Source organism: Convolutriloba macropyga, chromosome 14 (genome assembly GCF_964194025.1).
Source record: "Convolutriloba macropyga chromosome 14, txConMacr16.3, whole genome shotgun sequence".
In the NCBI taxonomy this organism is placed as follows: Eukaryota; Metazoa; Xenacoelomorpha; order Acoela; family Convolutidae; genus Convolutriloba; species Convolutriloba macropyga.
This window is the reverse complement of record NC_134481.1, coordinates 44,087,739-44,115,208: the sequence shown is the minus strand read 5'-3', so window position 1 is coordinate 44,115,208 and position 27,470 is coordinate 44,087,739. Positions and strand designations below refer to the sequence as shown.

Genomic DNA, 27,470 nt, shown 5'->3' with positions numbered 1-27,470 from the left:
GGCCCAAAGTGGGCTTTAGTAGTCCTTCAAGTGCTTAGAGTGGTGCAGCTTCTGGGATGGCCTTAATTTAAGGTTAAACGGTTATTTTTAGGAGTTTTGGGGCTTAAAATGTTGCAATTTTTCATGTTTTTTTGTGATTTTTTTGAGTTTTTTGAATAGTCTTAGAATGAAGTTTTTAAAAATTGATGAAGGCCTTTTGTGAGACAAAATTACATGTTATGACGATTTTATGATCTTTATGTTTTGAAACTACAAACACGCAAAGTGATTCTAATATTTGCAATTTTTTTCAAGTTTTTTGAAAGTTTTTGTCATTTGTGAGTTTTTCCATATTCAGGGGCCAGGGAATCTCCTTTAAGGTTTGATAATAGGGCACTGCATGGTATCCTAAAGTTTTTGTCAATTTTGATATTTTTCCTTTCGCAAGTGCCAGAAAACTTATTCCACGGTCTGGTACAAAGTTACTGCATGGTTGTTAGTTTCAATGGATTTGTTTTTAATAATTTAACCTTTCGAATTTTGATAAAATTTGCATTTTTTTCAAGTTTTTTCGAAACATTTGTCTTTTATTCAGTTTTTCTTGCCTCAGTAGCCAGGTAACCTCATCCAGGGTTTGATAGTATGTTATTAAATAGTTGCTAGTGGGCAATTGAATGGTTTTCTACATTTTAATAGAACGAATTTCTACTTTTTGAAATTTGAAATTTCTAAAAATTATTGCCTATCCATTTTTGAGCGATTGAATTTTTTAAGGCTTGGAATTGGGTTACTGGATAGCTTCTAGAGTTAGAAATAATTCTGAAGATATTAATACCACAATTTTTAGCAACACTTCACTAAAATTTGCAATTGATATTATATTTTTTTTTAATTTTACGGTCATTTTCGAGTTAATCCAGCTTCAAGTGCAAATGATTTTTTTTTCAGATCTTGCAGATTTAATACTGCACCGATTGCAGAAACAAAAATCGGTTTTGAACATATTTTTGATATAGATATATTTAAAGGGATCAGTTTCTGCGTTAGGGGTAAAAGCTGCAAAAGCTAGTTTGTTTGATTGTTTGTTTCTCAATTTTTTTAGATGATTTTGTTTGTGTTTTGGCTGGCATTGTTCAATTGATCTGCTGGTCAGATACAGTAGTTCTAAGTTTTTCATTGAATTCTTTGAATTGTTTTTCAGGACTTGTCCTGCTATGTTTTTTTTTTTCGTCGGTTGAAGCTCTTTCTTATTTTTTTACGCCTGAATATGCTATTAACTGATCTCATCGATGAAAAAATTTTTTTTTCTGGACCTTGCATGTAAAAGAAGAAAATCGTGCCGGTAGCATGAGCTTCTTTGAAACGATACAGTTTTTCTTTAATCACTTGAGTTTGGAGATGACATTGCCCTCAGATACAGTTGTAAAATTACCATCAACATTTGCATGTGGGGAATGTAGCTCATGCTCTACATTGTTCAGAATGTGGCTATCCTATCCCACGTGTACAAATATGTACGGTACTTTTTGTCAGCCTACTCTGTGAAGTATCTGATGTACAGCCCTGTCTGCGGACTTCGCAAATCGAATTGCCGCAATTGATGACGATGCTAGATTTGTTATCAAAGAAACTGGGCTTTTTGACTCTCGTTGCAGTATTTTTACTAGGACTATATTGGCACTAGCTCTGTTTTGGATTCATATAAATTTTACCGAGACCATAAAAAATTACGTACGAAGAATAATTGAGGTCGAGAAAGCCACCTGCTGTCCGTTGTTCTTGTTTACTAGAGATGGTCCTTCAACGTCTCAAAAATGTCCAGATGTTGGCTGCAAGAATTGATGAGATTGATACAACGGAAAAGAGTTAGCTGTTCGCTTTTGCGAAGACCCTGGCCCTGCCTCCAGGGCGCAGGGTCAATGCTCCGGCGTACCGTCGTCTTGAGATATCTTTATTTTGTGTATGGTACTATCGTTGATGTTTGACTGCTGTCTGGATTTAAACATGTATTTGAGGTTGACTTGCCGCCCCAATTTAATTGACAACCCTTTAACTTTGCGCTGAAGATTATTGCAAAAATGCCGGTTTTTAACCAGAGAATTTTTCTTAGAAAAAGTACAAGCTATTGAGTACAATTTGTTTATGATTTTTTTCTTGTTTGCTTGTTTTTGTCTAACTTCTATTTTGCTTCTATTGAAATTCAGAAATACGAAAACGTACAAAAAAATATTCTGATGTTTATTAATAGCCGCCATCAGCCTCTCAACGGCTATTTTTGAAGCGCTTTCCTATTTAATTCGCTTTACGTTTTGATCACGTTAAATTAGAATTTTTAGGCGTAGACCCTGACTGACCTCACTCACTGTTTCAATTAAAAGGATTGTATTTTTTTCACTCGTTGAATTGCGCTATGTAGTGAATGTGGGCAAGGTCAAAAAAGTATAATCAAAAGAAACGGAATAAACTGATACATCCGGGTCATTAAGTTATAGCGCATTAGGTTATCGAAGTTCATTCGAGCGGTTGCTAGCTGGCATTAATTAAGATTAAAAGATTTCGTTTTGTTGCCGAATTTTTTAGAATCTAACTTACACTTCGTGCCAAATTAGAAGACTTTTTGATTCTGTCAATTTCTCTCTTCTTTGTTCCTTTACTGTATCCATCCCGATGTCAGTCAAGGGGGTCAGCCACGGATATTTTTTGGTAGTTTGCTGACTATGTTTGCTTCTTCATGGGGGAAGTGAGTTCTATGTCTTTTGCTTACGTACATTTTCAAAATAATTTTTCGCATTTTTAAAAATTTTCTGTTCAAATTCTCGTATCAAACAAAGACAGCAATCTTTAATGTTTCAACATGCATTGCATCAGTCTATGAATACGGTACCAGGCTTTGTTTTTGATATTCTTCATCATTGTTAATGAAATAGAAGCAAATTAATGCTAGTTTTTGTCATCAAGTGTTTTTGTGGTTGCTTACTCGTTTCTATGTACTCACTTGAACTCTCTGTGAAAAGGTGTGAAAAGAGGCCTTCATTAGTGTTTGCTTATTATTGAAACGTTTTAATGACATTCATTATCTGCTTGTTTTTTTTTTGAAAACTTTTGACATCGGAAGAAATTTGGTTAATTCGACGGTTTTTTTTAACAATACGCTGAAACGGCTGTTATTTCAAGTGTGTCTTATGTAGACATGTTCTCCTTTTCTAAGGTTTTTTTCGTTTTAACTCGTTTTCAGAGAACTGCGAGAAAAGGGATATCGAAATTCAGACCTAGCCATTTCTAGGTCTTGTTTTTTGTTTAGTCAATTGAATGTCTTTGAACTGTTATTCAGGACTTGTTGTTTTTTATTTTTTGTCTTTGACTTTTTTGTTACTTGGGTCTCGCTAACTTCAAGTCAGCTTTTCGTTCATTCATTTGTGCAATTTTTATCTGAATTGACATCATATTTCTCTCTTGTTGGAGCGAGTTTTTTGTCATTCACATGAATAAATTCTTTAACTTGCTCCTGACGTATCTAGCTCTCGAAATGACTTTTCCTCTCTATCAAATCACAACAATTAGTGGAAACAATTTTGTTCTGGTGTTTTCGGATCACCTTCTTTTCTGGGTATTTTGAGTCCTACAGATCTATGAAGCTATAGTCTGCTAATCTGCCGGCTATGTTTAATTTTGTAGTTTTCATTTTTTTCACATTGCTGTTGTTCTGATAATACGTTTTGCCATTCATTCGTTCCTGTACGTAGTGGCTCAGGCTTTCTTAAAATATGTGTATTCGTTGGTCAATCTTTTGTGTGATCTTAATGATAACTTTGTAAGCGTTTTTAGTTTTTTCCAAAAAATGTAACTGATTTACTTAGATTCATTGAGTCTATTGACTGAAGGTCACCGGAATATATTATTATTATTAATAGCCGCCCTCATCTTCTCAGCCGGCTATTATAGCGCTCCTATTTTTTTTTACAATCCAAGAATTGGATTGTATTGGTGCTCTGTCTTTTTGTTTTATTTTTGTAAGATGTTTTCACACCTTTTTATGACTTTCAAAACGGGATAAACAGGTAAAGCTCAGCGGGCATCAAATTTCATTAGAGGCCCTTAACCGCGTTTTTAGCAGTCTCTCAAGTGTTTAGAGTGGTGAAGCTACTGGGAAGGCCGTAATTCAAGTTTAAAAGGTCATTCAGGCGTTTTTGGGCCCAAAATGTTGCAAATTTTAGCATTTTTTGCCATTTTTCCAAATTTTTGTTGGACCAGTCTCAAAATTGAGCTTTGTGAAGTTTGATAATGGTGTTTGGTATGAGGTTATTACGTTTTATGGCCATTTTAAGAGCTAGATGTTTTGGTACACCAAACATAAACACGCAAATTTATGCAAATTTTTAACAAATTTATCAATATTTTTGAAAATTTTTGTCATTTTTTGAGGTTTTTCAGCCCCTGGTGTCAAGAAGCCTCCTCCATGGTTTAATAATAGGTTATTGCACAATTTCTAGTGGTAATGGAATGGTTTTCAACATTTTAACATCATAACTTTTAGCAATTTTTTGATAAAAATTGCAATTTTAAGTTTTTGGAAATTTGTCAATTTTTAGGTTTCTCTAACCTCAAAGCCCAAAGAATATCCTCAAAGTTTTGATAATAGTTTTCTGCATAGTTTTATTGGTAATGGGGAATGTGTTTCAAAATTTTGCTATTTTGAATATAACGATTTCTTAAAAGAAAAATGCTTTTTTTAAAATTTCTGTAAATTTAATATTTTTTCTTCACTGACCAGGGATCCTCCTTCACGGTCTGCAAGTATGTTACTGCATTTTTTCTAGCTACAATAAAATGGTTGTCAATTTTTTAATATCAAGTATTTGCAGGTTTTTTTACGTTTTCAAAATTTTTGTGTTTTTCCTGCACCAGGGGCCCAAGAACCTCCTCCAGAGTTTGATTATAAGTTACTGCATGGTTGCTATATGTAATGGAATGGTTCTCAATACATTAATGACACGATTTTCAGCAATATCTTGATAAAATTTAAAATGTTTCTAAATTTTCTGAAAATTATTATCATGTTACAAGTTTGTGGATCATTATGAGCCAGTGAAACTATTCAAGCCTTGCAATCGGGATAGTGGATGCTCTCTGGAAACAATGAAAGAGTTCTGAAGATAATAATATCACAATTTTAGCAAGATTTTGTTGTTTTCGATTGTTTTCAAATGTTTTGATTGTTTTCAAATGTTTTGAATTTTTTTGTCATTTTCTGAGTTTAACGACCTGACCGGCCCACGAAGCTTTTCTAAGTCTTGCCGATGGGTCACATGGCAGAACTCCAGAGACTAAAAAATTGTTTCCATCGATACTTCTTTCAACTTTGCTTCTCTAAGTTTTTTTGAAGCCTTTGTCATATCTCACGAGTGTTTCTACCTTTAGCGGTAAAATAATCTCTTTCAAAGCTTATTCGTGAACAAATGATCATTTTGAATTGTCATTTGTGGCCTTCAGGTTAAATTTTGCAACAGTTTTAGCAATTATTGGTTTTTCGTTTGATTCTCTTAGGTTCCCAACTTTTGAGATTTTATCTTTTTGGCTGGGATTGTTCAAATGATCTGCTGGTGAGGTACATTAGGGCTGCTTTTCATTCAATTCTTTGGATTGTATTTCAGGACTTGTCCTGCTATGTTTTTTACTTCGTCGAATAAAAAAATGTTTCGCTTTACCTCATTTTGCCGCCTTTTCAACATTTTGCGTGAAATCTTTTTGACTTCTCTGGGCTAGTTTCTCTCTTCTCTCATTCTGCTAAAAGTGATTTTGAACATCAGTTGCTCAGCAAAGCAATTCAAAATGAACAGTCAGTATAAAAAATTGAAGTCAGAAATAGAAACGGGATAAACCCATAAAGCCCAATTTTAGATGCCCCCTATTTGAACGTCGGTCCTATAAGTATTAGTTACCTCTCTCTAATGCTTATTGTTATTGATAGTAGCCCCTGTAGCCTCTCTCTAAGAAACAGAAGTATGCTCAACTACGAAATGCCATCAAAATAAATCGGACTTAAAAAAATGTTTTTGTACGAAAATCTTTTTTTTTCAATATCTTCTGTTATTTCAATCCCAGTCATGCTTATTGGAATCAACGGCGGCTATTTTCCGGCAATCTGCCGGGTATGTTTATAATAGGTTTACGCACCATTTATAAACTCAAAAGTGCTTTCAAAATCAAAATTTAAATAAAAAAGTTTTCAGTTTTTTGCGATAATCCAATTCATGGGGTATTAGTTTCATCTCAAAAGGCAACTTATTCCATTCGAAAGGAACAGCAAAACTGAAGGATCTTCGCCCATTATAGATATAGATTAACTAAATCCGGTGATTCTTTATTACTTGATTGTCTGAATTGTTTTTCTTTTGAAATGAGGCGGATTTGCATTAAGATTTAGAATTCAGAACCTACTGATGACTTCATAAACCAATGCTGGTCTGTTTTGAAGCTATGAGTAGGAATATGGCATATAGTTCGACTGAATCTAAGCAAAAGTTTGACTTAAATCATTTACTAATAGTTATTAGACGGAAGTTGCACATTTCAATTTTACATCGTCAAGGCTAATAGTGCATTTTGAATTTCAACGTCTTATGTTAACACTGAGTAGAACATAGGGCCTTGTTTTTTTATTATATTTCATGTATTATCTGTTTCTAGCCGGATGACATGTACACATTGATTGAGTCGAGTGACAGGAAGTCTCTGAACTTCTTCGTGTACAACTCAGAGAGTGATGCGTGCAGAGAGATCACCATCACTCCCAACAGTGCCTGGGGAGGAGAGGGAATGTTAGTTAGCACCATCTTTATTAATTAACTGCTCTCGTAGAGAAGCAATTATTGTAAACGTGTGTCTTTTTTATGCAAAATTTTCGCTTGACCATTTTGACTTTTCGAGTGACTTTTACGCCCTTGACTTTTTGCGTTATGTGTGATCTAAAATACTCTCTCAATCACAATTTCAAGCAGCTGAATTCAATTGGCGGCAATTTAATACTAAAAGTCAAATGAAAAGTGCGCCGACACTGGTGCCATTTTTTACTTTAAATCTCAATAGTGATATATTTTAACCTCTAATGTGGTTATTTGAAGCCCACTATTAAACTTATTAGTCCCATTTAGGCTCCTCCCCCCCCCCCCCCCGCCTGAAGCAGTCTGCAATTGATTAGAGCTCTCACTATTCGTTCGATAGCAATTCTTTCGTTGTTTAGTCGGTTATGTTTGATAAAACTCAGCGAGTATAGTGGGTGGGTTTCATCTCTATACCAATTTGCTGAACTGAGCGAGTGACATTGGAGATTGGAGCAAGCACTGAAATAAATTTTTGGATGAATATATTAATTGCTCTTGAAGCATTGCCACAATTAATTTGAGACCCCGCCACTTCTTCGAGAGCAATTCTGTTGAAGGACGTCGATTATGATTTTATTTACAGCTAAAAAGATGCCACGATTGTGGTAATAAAAATCATGAGCTATCTAATTTATTTTCCAGTTTATAATGTTATTTTTATTTGCTCTCGAGCTAAGCTTGTAGCCGTGTCTCTTTAATGCAAAATCGATTGCAGAGTTTTATCCATCAAGTTTCTCCTAGACATGACTTCTTGATTTTCTCGTTAACCCCCAACCCCCCCCCCCCCCGGGAGTGAAGTAGGCTGTTATAGAATCGCGTCCGGCTAGTCGTTGTAGAGCAACCCGTTCGACGTTACTTGGTTATGTTCGTTTCTCATAACAAATACGTAGTTAAAAAAATTGGTCTTAAATTTTCCTAATTTCATTAAAAACACCAAATCGTACATTTTGTCCATTCTAACAAGCTAATCTTGGTGTAAATTGAAAATCGTTTAGTTTGAGATGACAGTAGATGACGTTCTAGTTGTAATAGAGTGTTTAAAAGACAAGATCGTGATTGAACTAAATGCACTAAATAATTAGTTGTATAATATATTGATATATACTTTCTAAGAGAGTGTCCCATTCTAACGGAGATAAATGATACAATTTCAGACGAAGATTTAAAATATGTTTTCAGGCTTGGTTGTGGCCTTGCACATGGCTACCTGCACCGGATTCCCCTCAACAGGCAATTCCCAAAGACGGTGCATATTGCTGACCCTGGTTCGGCTAGCAATCAGACTATGAGTGGTGAGAGTTACCCAGAGGCAGGGTCCCTGGTCCCCCCACAGCCTGCAAGTGGTGATGGTGCTAATGCAGCTACAGTTGAGATGAATGGATATCAAAATGTTCCTCTCAATGATGGCAAGTGATACTGTTTTTTCGTCAAATAGCAGAAAGGTGTATATATTTTTTAAATAGTAAAAAAATCAGGATAGTAAAAAATCAGGATATTATATAGTAAAAAAAATTATAAATATTAAAATCTTATCGACCATTTCTGACAGATATTAACGCGTCCTTCTTTTTGCACCTTTATAAAGGCATTTTCTACTTCCGGCGAGTAGAGTATTCGTTTCGTTTTAATAAGCCCTCAGTTATAACCAATGGATACTTGTGCTATTTGCCCATTGGAAGAGCGCAAAGTATGTCGCTTATTTTTCTCCAAAAAGGAATAATAAAGTGAATGCATTTTCTTAAAAATTGGTCGTTATCAAAGCCTGAGTTTGCTTCTATTTCCTGGTGTAATAGCAATATTTTTCACTTCGCAGTAATTGGAATTAATTGTTTTTGCCCAAATAATTTCAATATTTTGCTCTCATCATTATCCACATTCTCGGCAATTCTGTATTTTGTGAAACATGACGTGAATGTGAAGTATGCATTTACCTGATTTCAGGACTAGCTCAACCGCCCCCGCTACTCTCGCAGTTACCCGCAATTCCTCCCTTCCCAACACCCCCAGTGCTAAACCCACAACTGCTCACTGGCTTCCCCAACATACCAGCATCAGTGCCTGCTATGCCTACACATCCACAACAACCTTTGGCTGCTTCTGAGCCACCCAAGTCAGAACCCGTCTCAGCTAGCCAGCCAATGACAAGCCAGGCTCTGGATCCGTCATCACAAGTCAACAGTACACAAGCAAAACAAGAAACGACAGTTCCAGCTGCAGCTCCTATGATGCCGCCCACGATTGATTTCTCAAAACTGCCCCCGCTCAATTTTCCCCCTGGAATGAACCCGCCGCCTATGTTTGCGATGAATCCTGCTCCGGGAATGCCTAACTTGGGCAACCCAGCGTCTGCAAAGTAAGAGCAGTAGTTGAATTGCTTCGACCTAGCATCTGTTTCACTGCTCTCAAGCGAAGTTTAACAGTTATTCTGGTACTGTCAGGCTTGTACGCATTTTCCTCTTTTTGGCCTGACCTCTTTTGCAGTGACTTTTTCCACCATCAATTCGTGTTTGATTAGCGGCAGCATAGCCAAAGCAAAGCGAGAATTATTAATGGTTTCATCGTATTGATTTTTTAGGTTTTTTCTAAGAACCGAATTAAGTCTGCGAAACGAAGTGTTCTTTTCTGAGCGTCTGTTTCTTTGTTCGGTCGAGGGCAATGAGACATCCATATGCCCAATTTAATTGACTGTGTTCAAATTTTTACCCAAATTTAATTAATTTACGCCTGTTGATCGAAGCAATTTTTAGGTACCAATTGATTGCAGTTTGTTCGTATTAAACAATTTTTGTTGAGAAATTTGACAGGAGTTTGAGTAACCCTTTCGATCAATCAATTTCATGTAGTTTGTCCATTTTTCTTCCAAAATAGTGAATTCTTCAAAATAGAGAATTTCAATCTTTTCAAACGCAAAGAAGAAACACGTTTGTTTTTAATAGCCGCACAGCGATAGCTGGGGCTATTATTGGCCTTCTCTTGGTTTTTTTACGACTCGAAGAGGAGTATTGGTTTTCTTAAGGTTTTTTTTACCGGAAGTACTATTCGTTTCAGACGCTGTTTTGACCTAAAAGCGAAAGTGAGAAAAATTGCCGTGTGAACTAATTTTTTCTGAGCGAGAGAAGTTTTTTGATCATGCGCTGCGTTTAGTGAATGACTTTTTGACTTTGAAAAGTAGTTTTTGACTGAATGGCACATATAGATAACCGTTTTTAGCCGTTTTTTCGTCTGAGTGGCCCATTTTTTTGCTTGTAATTTGGTTTTTTGTAGAAATGATTTTTATTCGATGCTATATTGAAATGTAAACCTTGAAAATTAATAGCACAGTGTTTTGCAGAGCCTGAAAACGCGTTTCAAGTTCAAAATTGGCATAAATTTCTATATTTTTTAATTAATTTTTGGCTTTTTTCCTATTATTTTCTTCATTTTTGGATCTTTTAGCCGTCTTTTTGTCAAAAATCAATCAATATGACATTTTCCCGTTGACAATTTATATACTCAATGCCTCTTTTTACCTCGATGTAATTTTGTTTTAAAAAATTGTACATATGCTACTCCCATTTTGTTAGTTTTTTTCCTATTTTTCTCAGTTTTTTGTCTGTATTTTGGTTTAATTACTAGAAATATTCTTTTTGTGCAACATGAGGGGCTTTAATTTCGTTTCAATAAAAACGTCAATATTTTATTAGCGTTAAATTTTTGAAAAACAGTTAAATTTTTTTATAAATGCATTCCTAAAATTTTTTTGACCTTTTTTTGCAAAATGTTTCAATGTTTCGTATGTTTGATTTCTGCTTTTTCTTTTTTTGATCGGTTCAGGAGGATAGATTTTTGTCTCGGATTAATCGTTGTCTTTTCTATGTCTCGAATGCTGAAAAATGAAATGGTGTTAGTTTTTCTTTTTTTTAAATTTGATTTTTAAACTTTCAAAAATTTAAACTTTGATTTGAACTTTCAAAAATCAAGAATTAGTCTTTGTTACGGTGTTCCTTACATTGTGTCCGTATTGTTCACATTTTAGCTTGTATCATTCTAGCTCTGTCCTGACACCTACATTTATACTGGTTATATTGATTTTTTTAGTTATTAACAAATTGAATGATTTCGGCTTTTTCTTAGATTTTCGTCATTTCTTTGGGTTGCAATTGATTTCATTCAACATAAGGCAGCACTAAGAGTTTACTAGAAAGCCTTTTCAAGAATTTCCACTTTTTATTTTTTTAGTTGTGTTTTTCCGACCTTGGTATTGTTCTTAAACATTTTTTTGCCTTTAAATTTTACTCTGTTGCTTTTACATGATTATTTTAATTTTTGAATTAGTTTGAAATCATGTTGTCTAGCATATATACAAGACGAAAAAAGTATATGTTGTTTTTGTCTTAATTGCAGTGATGAGAAATTCTAACTGTAGTAGTTTTCTGATTCTTAACTTTGAGCATTATTTTTTGAAAAATTTAATTTAGTTTAATTAAGTTATTATTATCTGCCGTTTGCTTTAGCGATCTTTTTGGGATTAGAATTATGAATTATTTGAGGGCAGTGGATAGCCCTGTCAGCTTTTTGAGACTAGCAGTGTTTTGACTATCCTATTTATTTTGCACGGGGGTTAATTAGTGAATGATTTATTAAAAAAGTTAATGGTTTCAGCTGCAATTAGGGTTTTTGTCAAGTCTTTACGCTTCGAGTCGCTTCCGGAATTCTTCCGGCTTTGTTTTTTATTTCGTCGTCATGATTTTTGTTACGACCATATGACGCCACTTTTTGTTCATTCGTTCATGCAATTTCAACTGAATTGCATGTGTGACGTCATTTTTCGCACTTAGTGGAGCGAGTTTTGTTCATGCGCGTGATTAAATTTTTGGTCACCCTTGACTTACCTCACTCTCAAAAATGACTTCCTCAATTTGAAATTGACTTTTATTTACTTTAATTCAAAGAGATAAGGTCAAATGGGTGTGTGTCACTCTAAATGAAGGTTATTTGAGATCAGCTAATAGAGGCAGCAAAAACATATATATTGTTAATCAAAATATAACAGATCAGCCTTCAATGAAAAGACGAATTCTTTTGGTCTGTCTTTTTTACTGTTTTTTTAGACTGCCGATCTACGAATCTATTGCGGCTATTTTCTGGCAATCTGCCAGCTATGTTTAGGTATTCTTGTTTTATATGAAATTATTGCTTTTCTCATTTATTAGTCGAGTTTAAGGGCTGTTTTTTTAATTATTTGACTTTAATTTTTTTTGCAGTTTTATGGGAGGTTTCATTAGCTATCAAATCATTGAATTATTATTCTTCTGGGCGGCGGCGACGTTAGTCGGTTTTATTTTTTAAATGTTACGTTAAACAAAGAATCAAATAAGTTCTCATCTCAATAAAGAACAAGAAGAAAGATAGTTTTATTAGCTAGATCCTATGTTCTATATTTGGTGTTTGCCTATTTTTTCGTATATTCTCGCATATTATTAAGCGTCAGTTTCGCATATTCTTGGTGTTGATTAAATCCATACGCAAATAACATTCACACCTGCTTTGTAGTATATTTACGTCAGCACGTACTTCACTTCGTAGAGTATTGACCAATTGTACACGTTCATAATCAGAAAACTTTTCAAGCACTTAAAGGTATATACTGTGTTTTTTTTAAGAAGATGGCTCGTGCGAGACTGTGAGTAGCACAGAATGTTCCAACATACGTCTCAAGTTTGTTCAGTCTGTTCAGAGGAATTTTCTTTGTTCAGAGGAAAAACTCTTGACTATTGGTTTTGCAATGCTCAATTTGCAGCAAACTTAGGAGCAACTTTAATTACTTTTTATAGCTGCGAAGCTGTAAGCTGAGCGAAGCTATATTGCGGTGCTCTTGGTATTTTTACGACTCGAAGAGGAGTATTGGTTTTCTCTCGGTCTTTTTTTTTACAGGAAGTAGATTTGTTCACGCGGCATTTTGACCTAAAAGCGAAAGTGAGAAAAGCTGTCTTGGTGAACAGATTTTCGCTAAGCGAGAGAAGTTTTTTGATCATGCGCTGCGTTTAGTGAATGACTTTTTGACTTTGAAAAGTAGTTTTTGACTGAATTGCACATATAGATGACCGTTTTTAGCCGTTTTTTCGTCTAAGTGGCCCATTTTTTTGCTTGTAATTTGGTTTTTTGTAGAAATGATTTTTATTCGATGCTATATTGAAATGTAAACCTTGCAAATTAATAGCACAGTGTTTTGCAGAGCCTGAAAACGCGTTTCAAGTTCAAAATTGGCATAAATTTCTAGATTTTTTAATTATTTTTTGGCTTTTTTCTTATTATTTTCTTCATTTTTGGATCTTTTAGCCGTCTTTTTGTCAAAAATCAGTCAATATGACAACTTCCCGTTGACAATTCATATACTCAATGCCTCTTTTTACCTCGATGTAATTTTGTTTCATAAAATTGTACATATGCTAATCCGATTTTGGTAGTTTTTTCCGATTTTCGTCAGTTTTTCGTTTGTCTTTTGGTTGTAATTGCTACAAATAGTTTTTTTGTGCAGCATGAGGGACTTTAATTTCGTTTCAGTAAAAATTCATTAATTTTTTGGCGTTAAGTTTTGAAAAAACAGTTAAAACTTTTTCATAAATGCAGTCTTAACTTTCTTTGGACAAAAAAGTTCTTTGACCATTATTTTTGCAAAATGTTACAATGTTTCGTATTTATGAATTCTGCTTTTTCCCATTTTTTGTTCTCTTCAGGAGAATAAATCTTTGTATCGGCTGACTAGTTATCTTTTCTATGTCTTGAATGCTGAACAATGAAAGTTGTTTTTTGTGTTCATCGCAGTGATGAGAAATGTAATTATAGGTGTTTTCTTATTCTTAAATTTGAGCTTTCTTTCTTGAAAAGATTTAACTTAGTTTTTAAGATTATTATCTGCCGTTTGCTTTCGCGATCTTTTTCAGATTAGAATCATGAATTATTAGAGGGCTATTGATAACCTTGTCAGCTTTTTCAGACTATCAGGTTTTTGACCACTTCATTTATTTTGGATTTTTTAACGTTACCAAACGTTTTCAATGATATAAAATTTTGCTGCATTTTGTTTCTCTTGTTGACAGTGGTTTAAGTTTCACCAATTTTTAGAGCAGGCCTGGGGAGGTAGTGAGTTAATGGTTTAATACAAAAGGTAGTGGCTTCTGTTGCAATTACGGTTTTGTTAGTGAAGTTCTGACGCTTCGAGTCGCTTCCGGAAGTCTTCCGGCTATGTTTTTGTTTTTTGTTTCGTCGTCTGACGCTCTTTTTTCGTTTTACATTTGTTCACACGGCAAAGCTGGAAAAGTCAAATTTTCTGAATGACTTCTTCCTCTCACTAACGGCATTTGCGCGCGTGACGTCATTTCTCACTTGCTTTAGCAGAAGTTTTTAGGTTATTTGCGTGATTAGATTTTGATCATACGTGACTTACCTCACTCAATAAAATGACTTTTACACTTTAAAACTTAAGTTTAATTTGAATTTGTTTAAGGTCAAAGGAACTCATTTGTGCAGTAAAGGTCCCTAATAAGAGGCTTCTGCGAAATGAATTTTAACAAGCTTTATTAATTTATCGCTGAATGTTTTTCACCTAGTTTTTTTGAGCGGCGTCGATTTTTTTTTCAATTTAGATCTGTATCTGTTTCTATCTCTATTATATGGCACGCAGGTCTATTCTTTCGCAGCTATTCCGGCAATCTGCCGGCTATGTTTTTTACTATGGTAACTGAAATAATTCTCAGCGCTCATTTTGAAATGATATTGAAAGTTGATTTTTTAAGAGCACTCAGTCCCAAAAAATTATCTTCAACAAACACAGACTGTAATTTGCAAAATTGCAGCGATCAATTTATACTCTAGAAATAGCAAACACATAAGTGACCGATCTTTTTCATCTCATTATTTAGTCACAAGAAACTGTCAAATTGATGAAATCTTTACCAACTAGTTAGACTGGAGATCTCCGAAAAAATGTAACCAAATATCAAGAACTCATCAAAAATTCAGAGTTGTTAATTATGTCGTTTTTTCTTTTTATTAAGATTTCTGTTTGAAATGATTTTCAGCTCATTTGTCCTTTACTGGGAAAATCTTTAGATTCGAATTATGTGCATCAATCTTAACCAAAAATTGTTTTTCAATTTTGACGTGATAATTCGTTGAAAACTTATGGAATTTTCTCGCTTTTTTCTATGTTTTGTATTTGGATGGCTGATATTTTCTGATATTAATTAAATCACACAGTTGTGTTGATAAGTCTTTTTTGATTAGTCGGTCAATTTTGACTCAACTGGAGAATGTATGGTTTAAAGTCAACCCAGCCTAAATTGACTGTTGCAGTGTTGACAAAGATTTTTTGTTTTTTCAACTGGCTGATTTTTACGGTTATTGTTACCCCAAGGAACAATTTGACTACTCATAGTTAGATAGGAGCCTAAATTAATCAGAAGATTTGCTTTTGGTTGGTATTTTGCAGCAATTTTGAGAAAACTTTAGTACCTCAAAAAAACTCCCTGTTTTATTATTTGAAGTAAGAAAATATAGAGGACTGTTATTGTTTCTATTTAATCGGACTGCTTATCTTAATAGGACCAACTAAATATCGCAAACATCTCAGTTAAGTCAAGTCAAATTGAGGAGGTTGAAAATTAAGAACTTTTTTGTTCTTTCTGTAGTTCCCGTTCCAGCCGATATGTTTCTGAATGTCATTTAAAACACCAGTTCTGTGATTTTATCATATTATTTATTAAATTGGCGGCAGATTACATTGAGGAGGGCTAGAATGCACAGTATTAATTAAGCGCAAAACTATGCAAGATAAATGTGATTTTTCTTAGCATTTTTCTTGGTTTTTAAGCGAAATTATAGTACTGATTTTTTCACGGCTTGTCACTTTTCAAAATAACCGTAGTTTTTGATCAACCGGAGACCAACTGAGAGCTCAGTTTTTAAATTCATTTGAATCATTAGGAACAAGCAGCAGAAGTAAAAAATGCTTCTGTCTTGCCAAATTGTTTTTCTCGTATCAACTTTCTCATATTCGGGAATTTTTGGTGAAACGAATTTAGGTTAAAAAGAAATTTGGTATGTTGTTTTAACCACCTGCAGAACTGGACAAAATTAAATTTAATAAAATTTTTGATCTTTTGAAGAAGTATGATTCTATACGTTTGTCGTTGCATCAGATGTTCGATGATATAGAAGTCCTAACTTGAACAACAATTAGTTTTTTGAGAGGCCAGAGAAATTACCCCGAACAGTTAAACGAACTGTTCATCTCATGTGTTTTATATATTTCTAGAAAATTGTTTTCTGAAGTATTCTTTTTTCTCTACGATGCGGAAGCAAAAAGTGAAAAATTGGCTGAAGAAAAAAAAGCCGACCTCTCTTGTATATTCCCCCATTTTGAAAAAATGGTGGACAGTAATTCTTCATCCGGCTATTTGGACACATATGAAAATTTTTGGGGCTAGGGTCTTAGATAGAACTGGAACTAAATATAGCCTTGAAATTTATTAGTTAAGGACTTCGTTATGTTAAGTTGTTATGGGTTTTTTTTAATAATATCCCAACAAAGTTAGAACCGAATTTTGTAGTCTTGTTTGTAATAGTTATGTAAAGTGTTTGCTGGCCGTTCTTGACTTTTCGATTAACTTCTACATCATTCACTGTTCTGCGTGATATAAGTTGCTCATAATTGCCCTCAGTCCAACCAGGTTTTAATAAAAATTGAGCCCCCGCTAGCTGTTAGTCCCTTGTATTATGCGTTAATCAGATTTTTTCACGTGCATATGAACTTTAGAGTGAGCACTTGACACTAATTTTTCTACATTGGTTTGTATAATTAGGTTCATTTAGTGTTTTCCTAAATTGGGGTGATTATGTCTGCTCACATTTTTACTAACAAGTCAGCGAATCTATCAAAATCAAAATGAATGGTTTGCTTGAGTGCCCCCTCTTTGTGAAATCTGGATCCATTCATATGTCGTTCAACTGGACAATTTTTTTGATGTTGAGTAATTGCTGATGAGTTTTTTTATTAGGTAAATTTAGTAATAACATCAGACGACCTCCACTTTTAGTACCACAATTCGCGAAACAAATTAATACGGTTTTTTCTATTGAGAAGAATGATCTTTTCCGTATGTGCTCTCCGCTAGTTGGTGCATAATATTTGCACCCCCCAAAAACACGTCAATATTTTAGATAGTGATGTAATGGCACGTGCTCTGTTAGAGGGGTGCAAAACTACTGGAGGGCATAAACGGAAACGATCCCAGAAAGATTTGAAAAAATATTCAATTATGTATGTGAAGCCGTAAATGCAATTGGTACCAATATCGTTGATAAGATAATTCAGCTTAACTTATTTATTAATTAACCTTTGGCATTTGAGATAGAAAACTTTCAAATTTCTCAGATAGTCTTTTGAGAATATTCGATTTTTCTATTATCTTCGAAAATTCCGATTTGCGAAATTGTTTTACAAAAGAGCAAAATCGTTCCTAGGTCAGGCGCGACTCAGTGCCACAGATATTCTTACACGTGTTGAAATAGGTTTAATGAAATGAAGTTAAATCAGACTAAAAAGTCATTCCCAACTCGGTAGGTTCTCACTCGGAATGCAAAACTCTGGAATGGCCTAATTGTTGTGATAAACTTGTTAAATTGTCTCCAATTGCATCCGGGAGGCTATTTATTTGTATTTCAGCTCTAGGTTGGACTATTACACAATGAAAGAGGAAGGATTTTTGATTGGTTAGCCGCATTATAGGGGATTTTGGTTTCCAGCGGAAAATTGATTTCGTTGATGTTGTCAGTGAGTTTTCACTGTTTGTCAGTGAGATAAAAACGAGTTTTGAATGTATCCGGCTGATGTTAATTTGCTTTTATCGTTGGAGCCAACTGTTTGCATAAAGCGACTGGGATTTTTCTTTTTCCATTGAAGCAGATAAGTAAAACAATTTTTGCAAGACCAGGCCTGTTTCAAACCGTCTGGTAAATCTCCACACAAGAACCTTAAAAAAATCAACAGAAACATGATTTAATTATATGGCATGACGTTCTGAACAAATCAATTACTAGCCACCGTAGCAACAATAATACTCGCAAAGTATCGACGAACTCCTTGCAAGGTGGTAGAGGTTTCAACATCACTTCAAGGCAATTGTTTATAACAGGAGAATTGGAACTCCTGATTTTTTTGAAAGACTGCGAATTACGAATGTGCTTAATTTCGTTGAAAAAAACACTTGCCTTCCAGTCGAAAAAAAAGATAATTTGGACTAAATCATGTTTCTGTTATCCCTAAACGCAAAAAAAAATTGAAGAATTTAACGCTCGAATTCGTGGAAAAGAAAATCGAAAACTTAAAGACTAAACTTAATATGAAACAGAGGGAAGACAAGAAACTCAATACGTGCAGACTGAGGTGCTTTTTTGACCCTTTATGAGCTTGTCTCTTAGGTAGCATTTTAGACTTTGGTGTCTTACTGCGATCTTGAGGGCGAATCTCGAGGCTTCGTTTTTTTTTCAGAGAAACAATCAGTGTCATTTTCTAGTTACAACTCTTCCCTCAAGTTTAAATACCTTTGTTTTGTTGTCCTATATTTATATAGTCTGTTTAATTTTGCTTTGTACATTCCCTTATGTTTGCGACAATGAGTATTGAAGAAGCAGAAATCCACAATGGTTTGGAAGCGTTTACGGTTGAGAATAATAAAAACCAAGATGTCGTTCCAACTTTGAAATAGCAGTGTAACACCGGTTGTTAACCCGAACAACAAGCGTTCATGCAATGTTCTGAGGCCTGCAGAAAATACGATCGGCGATTTGGATTGAGCTATTATTAGTATCCAACTTGTATTTGTAGCCTACGGTCTGAACTAAGAACAACGATAGGTGAAATAGTGGACGATAAACTAATGGAAGATTTGGAGTCTCATTTTGTTTTTGAGAATCGAAAGGTTGAATTATTGGCCCTCTGAAGCATAACTGCTTGAAAGTTATATCAAAGTATGACGTCAAATTTTGAAACCTACCAGAAATTAACGAAAGTGGTCAGAAGGAGTCTTACCGACAAACAACTGCTGGTTTAAAGTTAGCTAACGAAATGGGGTTAAAATTGGATGAGAAAAGTAATCAATGGCTCATCGGCTGCCATCAAAGAATAGTGCGCCATCTAAACCTTTAATTGTTAAATTTACGCGGAGAGTAAAGAAAATTGTATGGTTACAAAACAAAAACCCAAAATAATGCCGAATTGTTGATGATATTACCAAAGCACGTTTGAGTTTCTTCCGATTGACAAAAAGTGATATGCAAATAATTTCTGCCTTGACAGGGATTAGTGCAATTTCTGTGAATGGAAACCAGATGGCTTGACTTGCAAGATCAACAATCTCTACCAAGGCGGAGTCAAATTTGATTATAGACCTGAAAGTTTGAAATGCATCCTCAGTTGAGCCGTAAGAATGAACCATTTCTGAGTGAAATAAGTGTTTTCTGAGGGGACGGAAAAATGACATTTTAATAGCGAGATGTGTAAAAGCCATATGTAAACCAGAAATTTGTATTAATGTTTTTCATCTGAATGATAGATACTTAAGAAAACATTCTGGCGTTTTAGAAGCTTCAGTGCTTGCTCTTGAAGAACTTCCCTGGGTTTTATGTCTCTGTGGATCCTGGTTAAGCAATCGTAATGATAAAGACTATGCTTGTAGCAAGGTATACTGTATGCAACCTCAAACAGAAAAATTAAAGGAGGCGGTGTTATAATTCAATTCCGATCAGACTGCGATGTGATCAAAATACGTGATAATATTTTTAGTGAAGCACTTGTCGGCGAAGTGATTGACCGCGGCTCAAAGTTTTTCATTAGCGTCATATATAACAAGCCTTGAGTATCAAAAAAATTTTCATAAGTGTTTTCATAATTTGAGAGAAAAGAGTGCGTTCGCTTAACCCGTCTCTTGCTTTTGACATCTTTAAAGGCTCATTTTTGAGAGTAACTAATAGCTTTGCTTCTATAAGACAAGCACAAAAAAGTGATTTTGACAGGACCAGAATGGTGGAACAACCTAAGAAGAAAAAGAAACATGCAAAATCGGAAGTGGAAAAAGAACACGGACAATAATTCTATGCTAGAAAAGGTTCAAATTTTTGAAAAGGTTTCAAATTAGAATAGCGTAAAGCCAAAAAACTTATCTTATCAAATTCAGATCTTGTATTGGTAAGAAAGGGCAGTTTTATAAATTGTTAAATGATTTGAGTGTCAGGGTACTGGATACTTCACAATTGCCAATATTTGAAAGACTTGCAAAAGAGAGTCAGCCAACTGCCCTAGAGACTGCAATGGCATTCAATAAGTTTTTTCCCAACGTTGGTTTTGACATAAGCAAGCACCTGGCAGTTAAAAATGCGCCTATTCTTAATAGTGGTCACCACTAAATTTTTAAACACCGAACCACAAACAAGGATTATAAGAAAATAAGTAGTATTGGTAATAAATTGTCCACTGATGAAAACTATGAGTCCCATTTTAGATAAATTATCGGCACCATAAACTATCGATTATCTAACTGTTTTAATCAATTATTCATTCGATGATGGTATATTTCCTGCGCATTTAGCGAGAGCAAGAGTTTTTCCACTTCACAAATGTGGATGAAAAATAACAACAGGCTCATTTATCTATTTGTCGTATGGAGCTAAAGGGCAATGTTTAACCGTGTTTATGCTTACTTTGAAAAATTTACTCTTTTCTTTAACAGACAGTTTGGTTTTCAAAGTAAACAAAAAAAGTTGATGCACTTGTTGAATTCACTGAAAAATTGGGAAGCCAAAACAATAAAAGTACTGTATACACTTTTTAGATCTAAAGAAATCTTGTCACCCAATTGATCATGGTTTGATACTTCGAAAGTTAGAGTGCTGTGGATTTAGAGGAAATGCTTTAAAATGGTTCGTATCCTTTTTCAAAACAGGATGACACGTATTTGTTTTTATGGTATGTTCTGAAATTGGGAGCAAGTAAAAAGTGGTGTTCCTCAGGGATCAGTTATTTGTCCTTTTTTAACTCCATATAAATGATTAACCTTTAGCCTGCAAAAATCTTGATGTCATTATATTTGCTGATGATAACAATTTGACAGCTGCAGGAGTGCAGACAGCTGATGTTGAACAAGATCTGTTAAAACGATTAGTGGCTAAGCTCTAATAGATTGGGTGTTAATGTAAGTAAAATAGTGTAGATGAACGTCAACTAACTCGTTTGTCAGCCGGTTTGTCAACTAAATCGTTGATCAGCTAACTCTAATTGTCGTTCAACTAACTCGGTGAACGACAATACACTGTTTTAAATTCCATGACAATCAAAAAACAGTCAGTTCAATTACCTCGGTGTTTTGTGTCAACTCAGTTATGTTTCGCTAGGCATATTGAAGAAAGTTGGATAAGACTGAGCAATCATTGTGGTATAGTTGCAAAATTAAGACATTTTGTGCCAAGGAGACGATTAGTACTATTATAATTCAAATGTCAATCCTATTCCTCAATATGGAATTTTAGTTTAGGCTTGCTGCAGCTATTCTTCCACTTCTATATATCTTTTGCAAATGAAAATTTTAGAATTCATTCATTTTATAAAAAGGTCGACACTTGTGAAGACATTCTTCATAAAAACGCTTCGATCATTTTACGATATGCATATCTACAATTTGTCTTAATGTTTTAGAGTAATATTAATAGTGAGAGCTTTTACAATGAACTCTTCGATCCGTACATCGCAGAACAAGAAATAATTCAAAAAGCAGCTAATTAACTGAAGTTTTCATTGTGCAAACGAAAAATAGAACGTTATTCAATCATTTCTCTCTGTATTAAACTCTCTAGAGATTTCAAGAAGATTCAAATTTTTGTCAATGTAAAAGTTTCTGAACCTGGTGTGTAACCACCAATTTGCAAGGTGTATTTTTGAAGTCTAGTTTATGTTTCTTTGTAACGCTGATTATTACGGTCTGGGGTACATATTCACTGTCGCATTACCGAATAAGATTACAAAAATGAGGTATAGCAATGATGTAAACAGTTCTGATAAATGTTTTTGACTCAAGGGCAGTCTGAAAAGGTGTGAATATCCTCGTTGGCTATCCCCCTCCATCGTAATGCTTATATTACTCATAATCCCATATTATGCTTATTTGGAGAAATTAATTCCTTCTTTCTGTTAAAGTACACCAAGTATTGTATATAAATATCGGATTTTGACTGATTAACACTCTGTTATGTTTGAATTCTTTCACATCGCTATCATTGATCTGCTTTTTACAGATTTTTATATTTATTATATTATTAATAGCCGCCCTCATCTTCTCAGCCGGCTATTATAGCGCTCCTATTTTTTTACAATTCAAAGAATTTGAATTGTATTGGGGCGCTGTCTTTTTTAAGATCTGTTCACACATTTTCATGATTTTTGAAGTCAAATTGGAGTAGTGATTTTGGTCACGCCGAAACATGAAATGGAGCGAAAAAGCGAGCGGTTTTGCGGCGTGAATTTTTTTCGCTCTAATTTTAAAGTAGAGTGAGAAAACGGTGTTTGAACAAAAATTCGGTTTCTCGGTAGTGGTTTTTTGTTCACATGCGGCAATTTCACTCTGATTTTTACTGTTTTTTCGATTTTTTGGATTGGATTTTTTTCTAAATGGTTTTCCCAATCCATTCACAGCTCATTTTAGGCCTAGTTTTTTATTTGAATTAAATTTTCATTTCTCGCTGGGGGTTTTTCTGTTCACATGCTGCATTTTGATATTGATTTTCTGTTTTTTTCTTATTTTTTGATCTCATTTTTTTTAAAAAATGGTTTTCTGAATTCACTCATAAACCATTCTAGGTCTAGTTTTTCTGTTTAGTCAATGAAATTTCTTTGAATTGTACATGAGGACTTGTCCTGCTATGTTTTTTTACTTCGTCGAATAAAAAATGTTTCGCTTTACCTCATTTTGCCGCCTTTTCAACATTTTGCGTGAAATCTTGTTGACTTCTCTAGGCTAGTTTCTCTCTTCTCTTATTCTGCTAAAAGTGATTTTGAACATCAGTTGCTCAGCAAAGCAATTCAAAATGAACAGTCAGTATAAAAAATTGAAGTCAGAAATAGAAACGGGATAAACCCATAAAGCCCAATTTTAGATGCCCGCTATTTGAACGTCGGTCCTATAAGTATTAGTTACCTCTCTCTAATGCTTATTGTTATTGATAGTAGCCCCTGTAGCCTCTCTCTAAGAAACAGAAGTATGTTCAACTACGAAATGCCATCAAAATAAATCGGACTTAAAAAAATGTTTTTGTACGAAAATCTTTTTTTTTCAATATCTTCTGTTATTTCAATCCCAGTCATGCTTATTGGACTCAACGGCGGCTATTTTCCGGCAATCTGCCGGGTATGTTTCGTTAATCTGTTGGCTATTGTGTTTGTCGGAGCGAGGCCAATAGTTGTAGTTAAATTGATGGACATATTTTAGAGCTGCATTTGGATAGTTTGAGCAAAAAATCGGTAACATTTTTGTGTAATTCTTTTTGTTCACAGCATGAAACAGCCGCCTATGCCCAATTTCATGGCGGTCCCTCCCCAGCTTCCTGGTTTCCCACCCCTCAACATTCCTGCGAGCAGTGGAGGAGTCGTCATGCCCACAGCTTCTGACGTCACTCAGTCTCATCAGATGCAACAGCCTCCTTACTTCATGGGTGGAGCACCTCCCGTGAGTCTTTATCATCCTTACAGTTCATAAAATAAAGTCTTTTTCAAAATTTTTGATTTTTTTGCCATCAATTTTTTGTATAAAAAGGTCTTTTCTTAAAAAAGTTGTTGGAAATTCAAAGTTTCTTCCAATCTCACATCGGCGGAAAGAGCAAGCGCTATATGCAGAAGTCGATTTTTCGTTAATTTGTTTTTTCACTGGCCGGTTTTTGAAAATTTCCAGTAGTCGATTTAGTGTAAAAGCTCACTAAGTAGAGAGTATTCAGATTGGAGATTTTGATTTTCAGTTTCAAAATATCTAAATTTCACTTAATTTTGACGCTAATCTTAGCCAATTGCCTTTTTTTCCTAAATTATTGTAAACATTTTTTTTCTATAAAAGATATAACTGCAATTTTTTATATTTTTATACAATAACTGCGATATTGCCTTTATACGTGTCTTTCTCACTTTCTCTTTGTCTAAATGTTAAATAACTGCGTCGGTAGTTAAGTTGGTCATCGTTGAGCTCCTCTTTCTACGATCTAAGAGTTGGATGTTCTGTTTTTGAAATATCTGCTCAGCTCGCCATAATTTGAATAAACGAGAATAAGGTAAACGGAGCCCGAGGGCAGTTAGCCGAGGTGTGGTAATAAAATTGGCTTTATTATTTTGACCCCACTTTTGAGGGGAGGAATATATGCTCAACTGGGTTTTTTTAATTGTTCTCGAACAAAATATGATGCAATTTTTGTAAAATTGTGTCTTTTTATGCAGACTTTTGGCTTGACCGTTTTGGTTCTAGAACGTTCATTCAATTTTACTTTTTGAGTTCCTTTTCACGCTTAACTTCTTGATTTTTGCGTGACCTAAATTGCTCTAATTCAGAAATTAGGTCTGTTGCTAAAGCTCAAGTGGGTGTATGATTAGGTTCTGCAAGGCCCTGCTAGCCAAGTGGTTAATGTGTCATGCTAGTACGCCAGATATTGGTGGTTTGAAATCCTCGTTGGGGGGGATTTTTTAAGTTATCTATTCTACAGCCCCCTCTGAATTACATTGTCCGGCTTGCCGTTCCAGAGCAATTTGTCGGGCGTTAGTAGGTTTATGTTTCTCAGTCAATTGATATATTCACGATGTATTTTGCGTAGAAAGCTAATAGTGGCATCATTAGATAGCTCGTCAAGCGTTGAAGTTTTTCAATCTGAGGTTTTCAAATTTCGCATTTTTCGAGTTTTTTTGTGGTTCACATTGTTGTTAACATTAGCCTATTTATACTTTTTATGTTTACTTTTTTGGTTTTTCGCGCTCCAATTTTGTTTGATTTTGCATAAAAAATAGAATTTGTTAGTCGGTTATGTTTAATTTATAACCACCGTCAGCCTGTCAACGACTATCGCTTAGGCTCTCTGCTTTTAATTCACTTTACCTTTTGATCACGTTTTTCTTTTTTACATAAGTCATGTTTTTCACGTTTGACCCGTGATTTACCTCACTCACTGTTTCATTCATGGATCTAAATTTCACGCATTGAATTAAGAAATGTAGTGAATACGCTCATAATCAAAAGAAACAGGATAAACTCATAATGCCCGGTCTTTAAGTCAAAGTGCATTAAGCTATCAAAGTTCTGTAGAGCGATTGTTAGCTGACATTAGTATTGAACTTAATAGCTTTCAGTTTAGAAGCTGAATTAATTATAGTTTTAGAATTTAAATGAATCCACACACCAAATTAGAAAATTTTTCGAAACTTGGGAAAAAATTTATTTCATTTTCTATCTCCTTTCTTTTTCTGTTTCAGTCCCGATGTGCGTCAAAGGTGGCTATTTTCCTGCAATTTGCACGCTATTATTAGCTTGTCTTTACTTGCGTTAGTTGAGTGTCAGTAAGGATAATCTAAGTTTTTGAGAAGTTTAGGTCAGTTGATAACTGTTGATATAGTTATATATAAAAAGATATTTTGTTTTTACTTGTTAAGACGTGGTGTCTCAAACGAAGTGTCTTTTATGCAAAATTATGTTTGAAACAATTTCAGTTTTTTATGCTTTAAGTTCTTTAGCGGAATTTAAACTCCTCTCTCATTCACTATTTAAAGGAGCTGAACTCAATTGGCGGCACGTTAATAATGAAAATTGCGCCAATACAAGATTAAATCCTACAGAGGCTTAATTCCTACAGGCTTAAGCTTGGAAAATGGTGTCATTTTGTAGTCTGTCGGGCACCTGAGACGGGATTACTGGTTAATTTTTATAGAATGTTCTTGATTTTAATGTCATGTTGTTTCAGATGAGTGGAATATTTGCTCCGATTCCTCCTCCGTCCTCTTCTTCAACCTCTTCAGCTCCCGGTATTGCCCCACATCCAGCAATGATGACGTCAGTAGGCATGCCCATGGTCCCTCCCCCTCTCCAGGCATATCCAGCACCCTCTCTTACCACCACACAGTGAACAAACACAATCAACATCTGACAAACAGGCTATGTTGAGGTATCAGCTGCAAGATATTAAATTCGGGAACTTGGATTGATCTTGGAAATAACTGAACGAATTGTAATTGCATCTTTTTCTCTCAGCGGAAACCCTCTCATCTGATTAGGCACCTCCGGTAGTAAATATTTTGTAGTGAATGAATATTTGATTGTTTGTTCATTCGCAATCTCTGAAGGGAAGTCTGCAAATGTCTGGAGAGAAAAAGATCAAGATCAATATACGTTCCATTCATGGCCAAATTGTACAATGAAAAAAAAACTTGTGAAAACTGTATGAAAGTGCGTATTTAAAAATTTTATGAATTGAGCTGTCAACTTTTTTGGGACGGGGAAGTATTAATGGCTATTCATGCCCGTAGTTGAAAAACCTTGACTCGAATAATAGTAAATTGTGAACAAGATATAAATCATCATAGTTTGGACTGGAAGCCATCAATTGATCTGTTTATCTGCCATTCATTAGTAAATTGACACGTAGTGAGAAACAGATTTCTGGCTACAACTGGTACTCAATTTTTAATTGCTGGTATTCTTGATTCAATTTGATCCTCCTTAAAATCGGTAAACTTGGCATTTGATTTTTTGTAATTGATGAGGACAATTAAGATTCAATCCTGAAATAGAAAAGGACTTTACTTCAGAAATTTTGCTAAATTCGGAACGCAAAGTCGATACTAGTATTGGGAATCGGAAAAGCGTGTCTGAGCTGGTGGCTTAAGAAGGCGTGTGCATAGAGGCTTTTTTCTCTTCCGAAAGGGGGTATATTTGACGTGATGTCCAATAATAAATGAATGTACAATACCATCTCTAGGCATATCTTCTTTGAGATTATATATTATCAGAACGCGGTGTAAATACAGTTGACCTATTATGTATTTGAAGAATTTATGCTTTTAATAAATTACACTTTAAATTGTAAATTATACTATGTCTCAACTGTTGGTATGATCTTGTTGTTGTTATTATATCATTATCCTTTCGGGAGTTTGCAAGTTAATTTTCAAAGCCTAATTTTTCTCAGTTGCAGAAATTAGAAAGAATCTTTTTCTGTCTCGAAGTTCACTTTTGTGTACAAGTGACAAACGCTTCAATTAGCCTTAAATTTAATTCTCGAATACCTTTGTTGATTGCTTACAAACTGGTGCAAGCATTTATCTCTAAATGATAGGTTAACGGCTGTAGTGTAAACGGTTATCGTCAAATTCGAGTACTTTTACTCAAGAAAAAAACGTCTTTTTTGATCGGTAATTCGTTAATGTATTTGAAACAAGAAATGAATTGCGTAAAAACAAAGTGCATAGGTCAAATCGCTGAAGATCAGAGAGATAGAGTGGTGTTCTGTCCATGCTATGTTTTTGAGAGAGCAAGAAAAGTAGATGTGAAAAAATTTCGT

At 34.6% G+C, this 27,470-nt stretch overlaps 1 protein-coding gene across 1 annotated transcript in view; it reads left to right on the top strand.

Moving 5' to 3' along the window:
• The window catches only part of LOC142352828 (Golgi reassembly-stacking protein 2-like), a 152,563-nt gene extending 125,475 nt beyond the window's left edge, over positions 1 to 27,088 (top strand). The window contains exons 6-10 of the mRNA XM_075404973.1: positions 6,667 to 6,797; positions 8,040 to 8,266; positions 8,802 to 9,213; positions 23,440 to 23,611; positions 25,875 to 27,088. Of these exons, the coding sequence (XP_075261088.1) occupies positions 6,667 to 6,797; positions 8,040 to 8,266; positions 8,802 to 9,213; positions 23,440 to 23,611; positions 25,875 to 26,036 (1,104 nt within the window). The 3' untranslated portion in view covers positions 26,037 to 27,088. The remainder of the gene's footprint in view (positions 1 to 6,666; positions 6,798 to 8,039; positions 8,267 to 8,801; positions 9,214 to 23,439; positions 23,612 to 25,874) is intronic.
• The last annotated feature ends 382 nt before the right edge of the window (positions 27,089 to 27,470 follow it).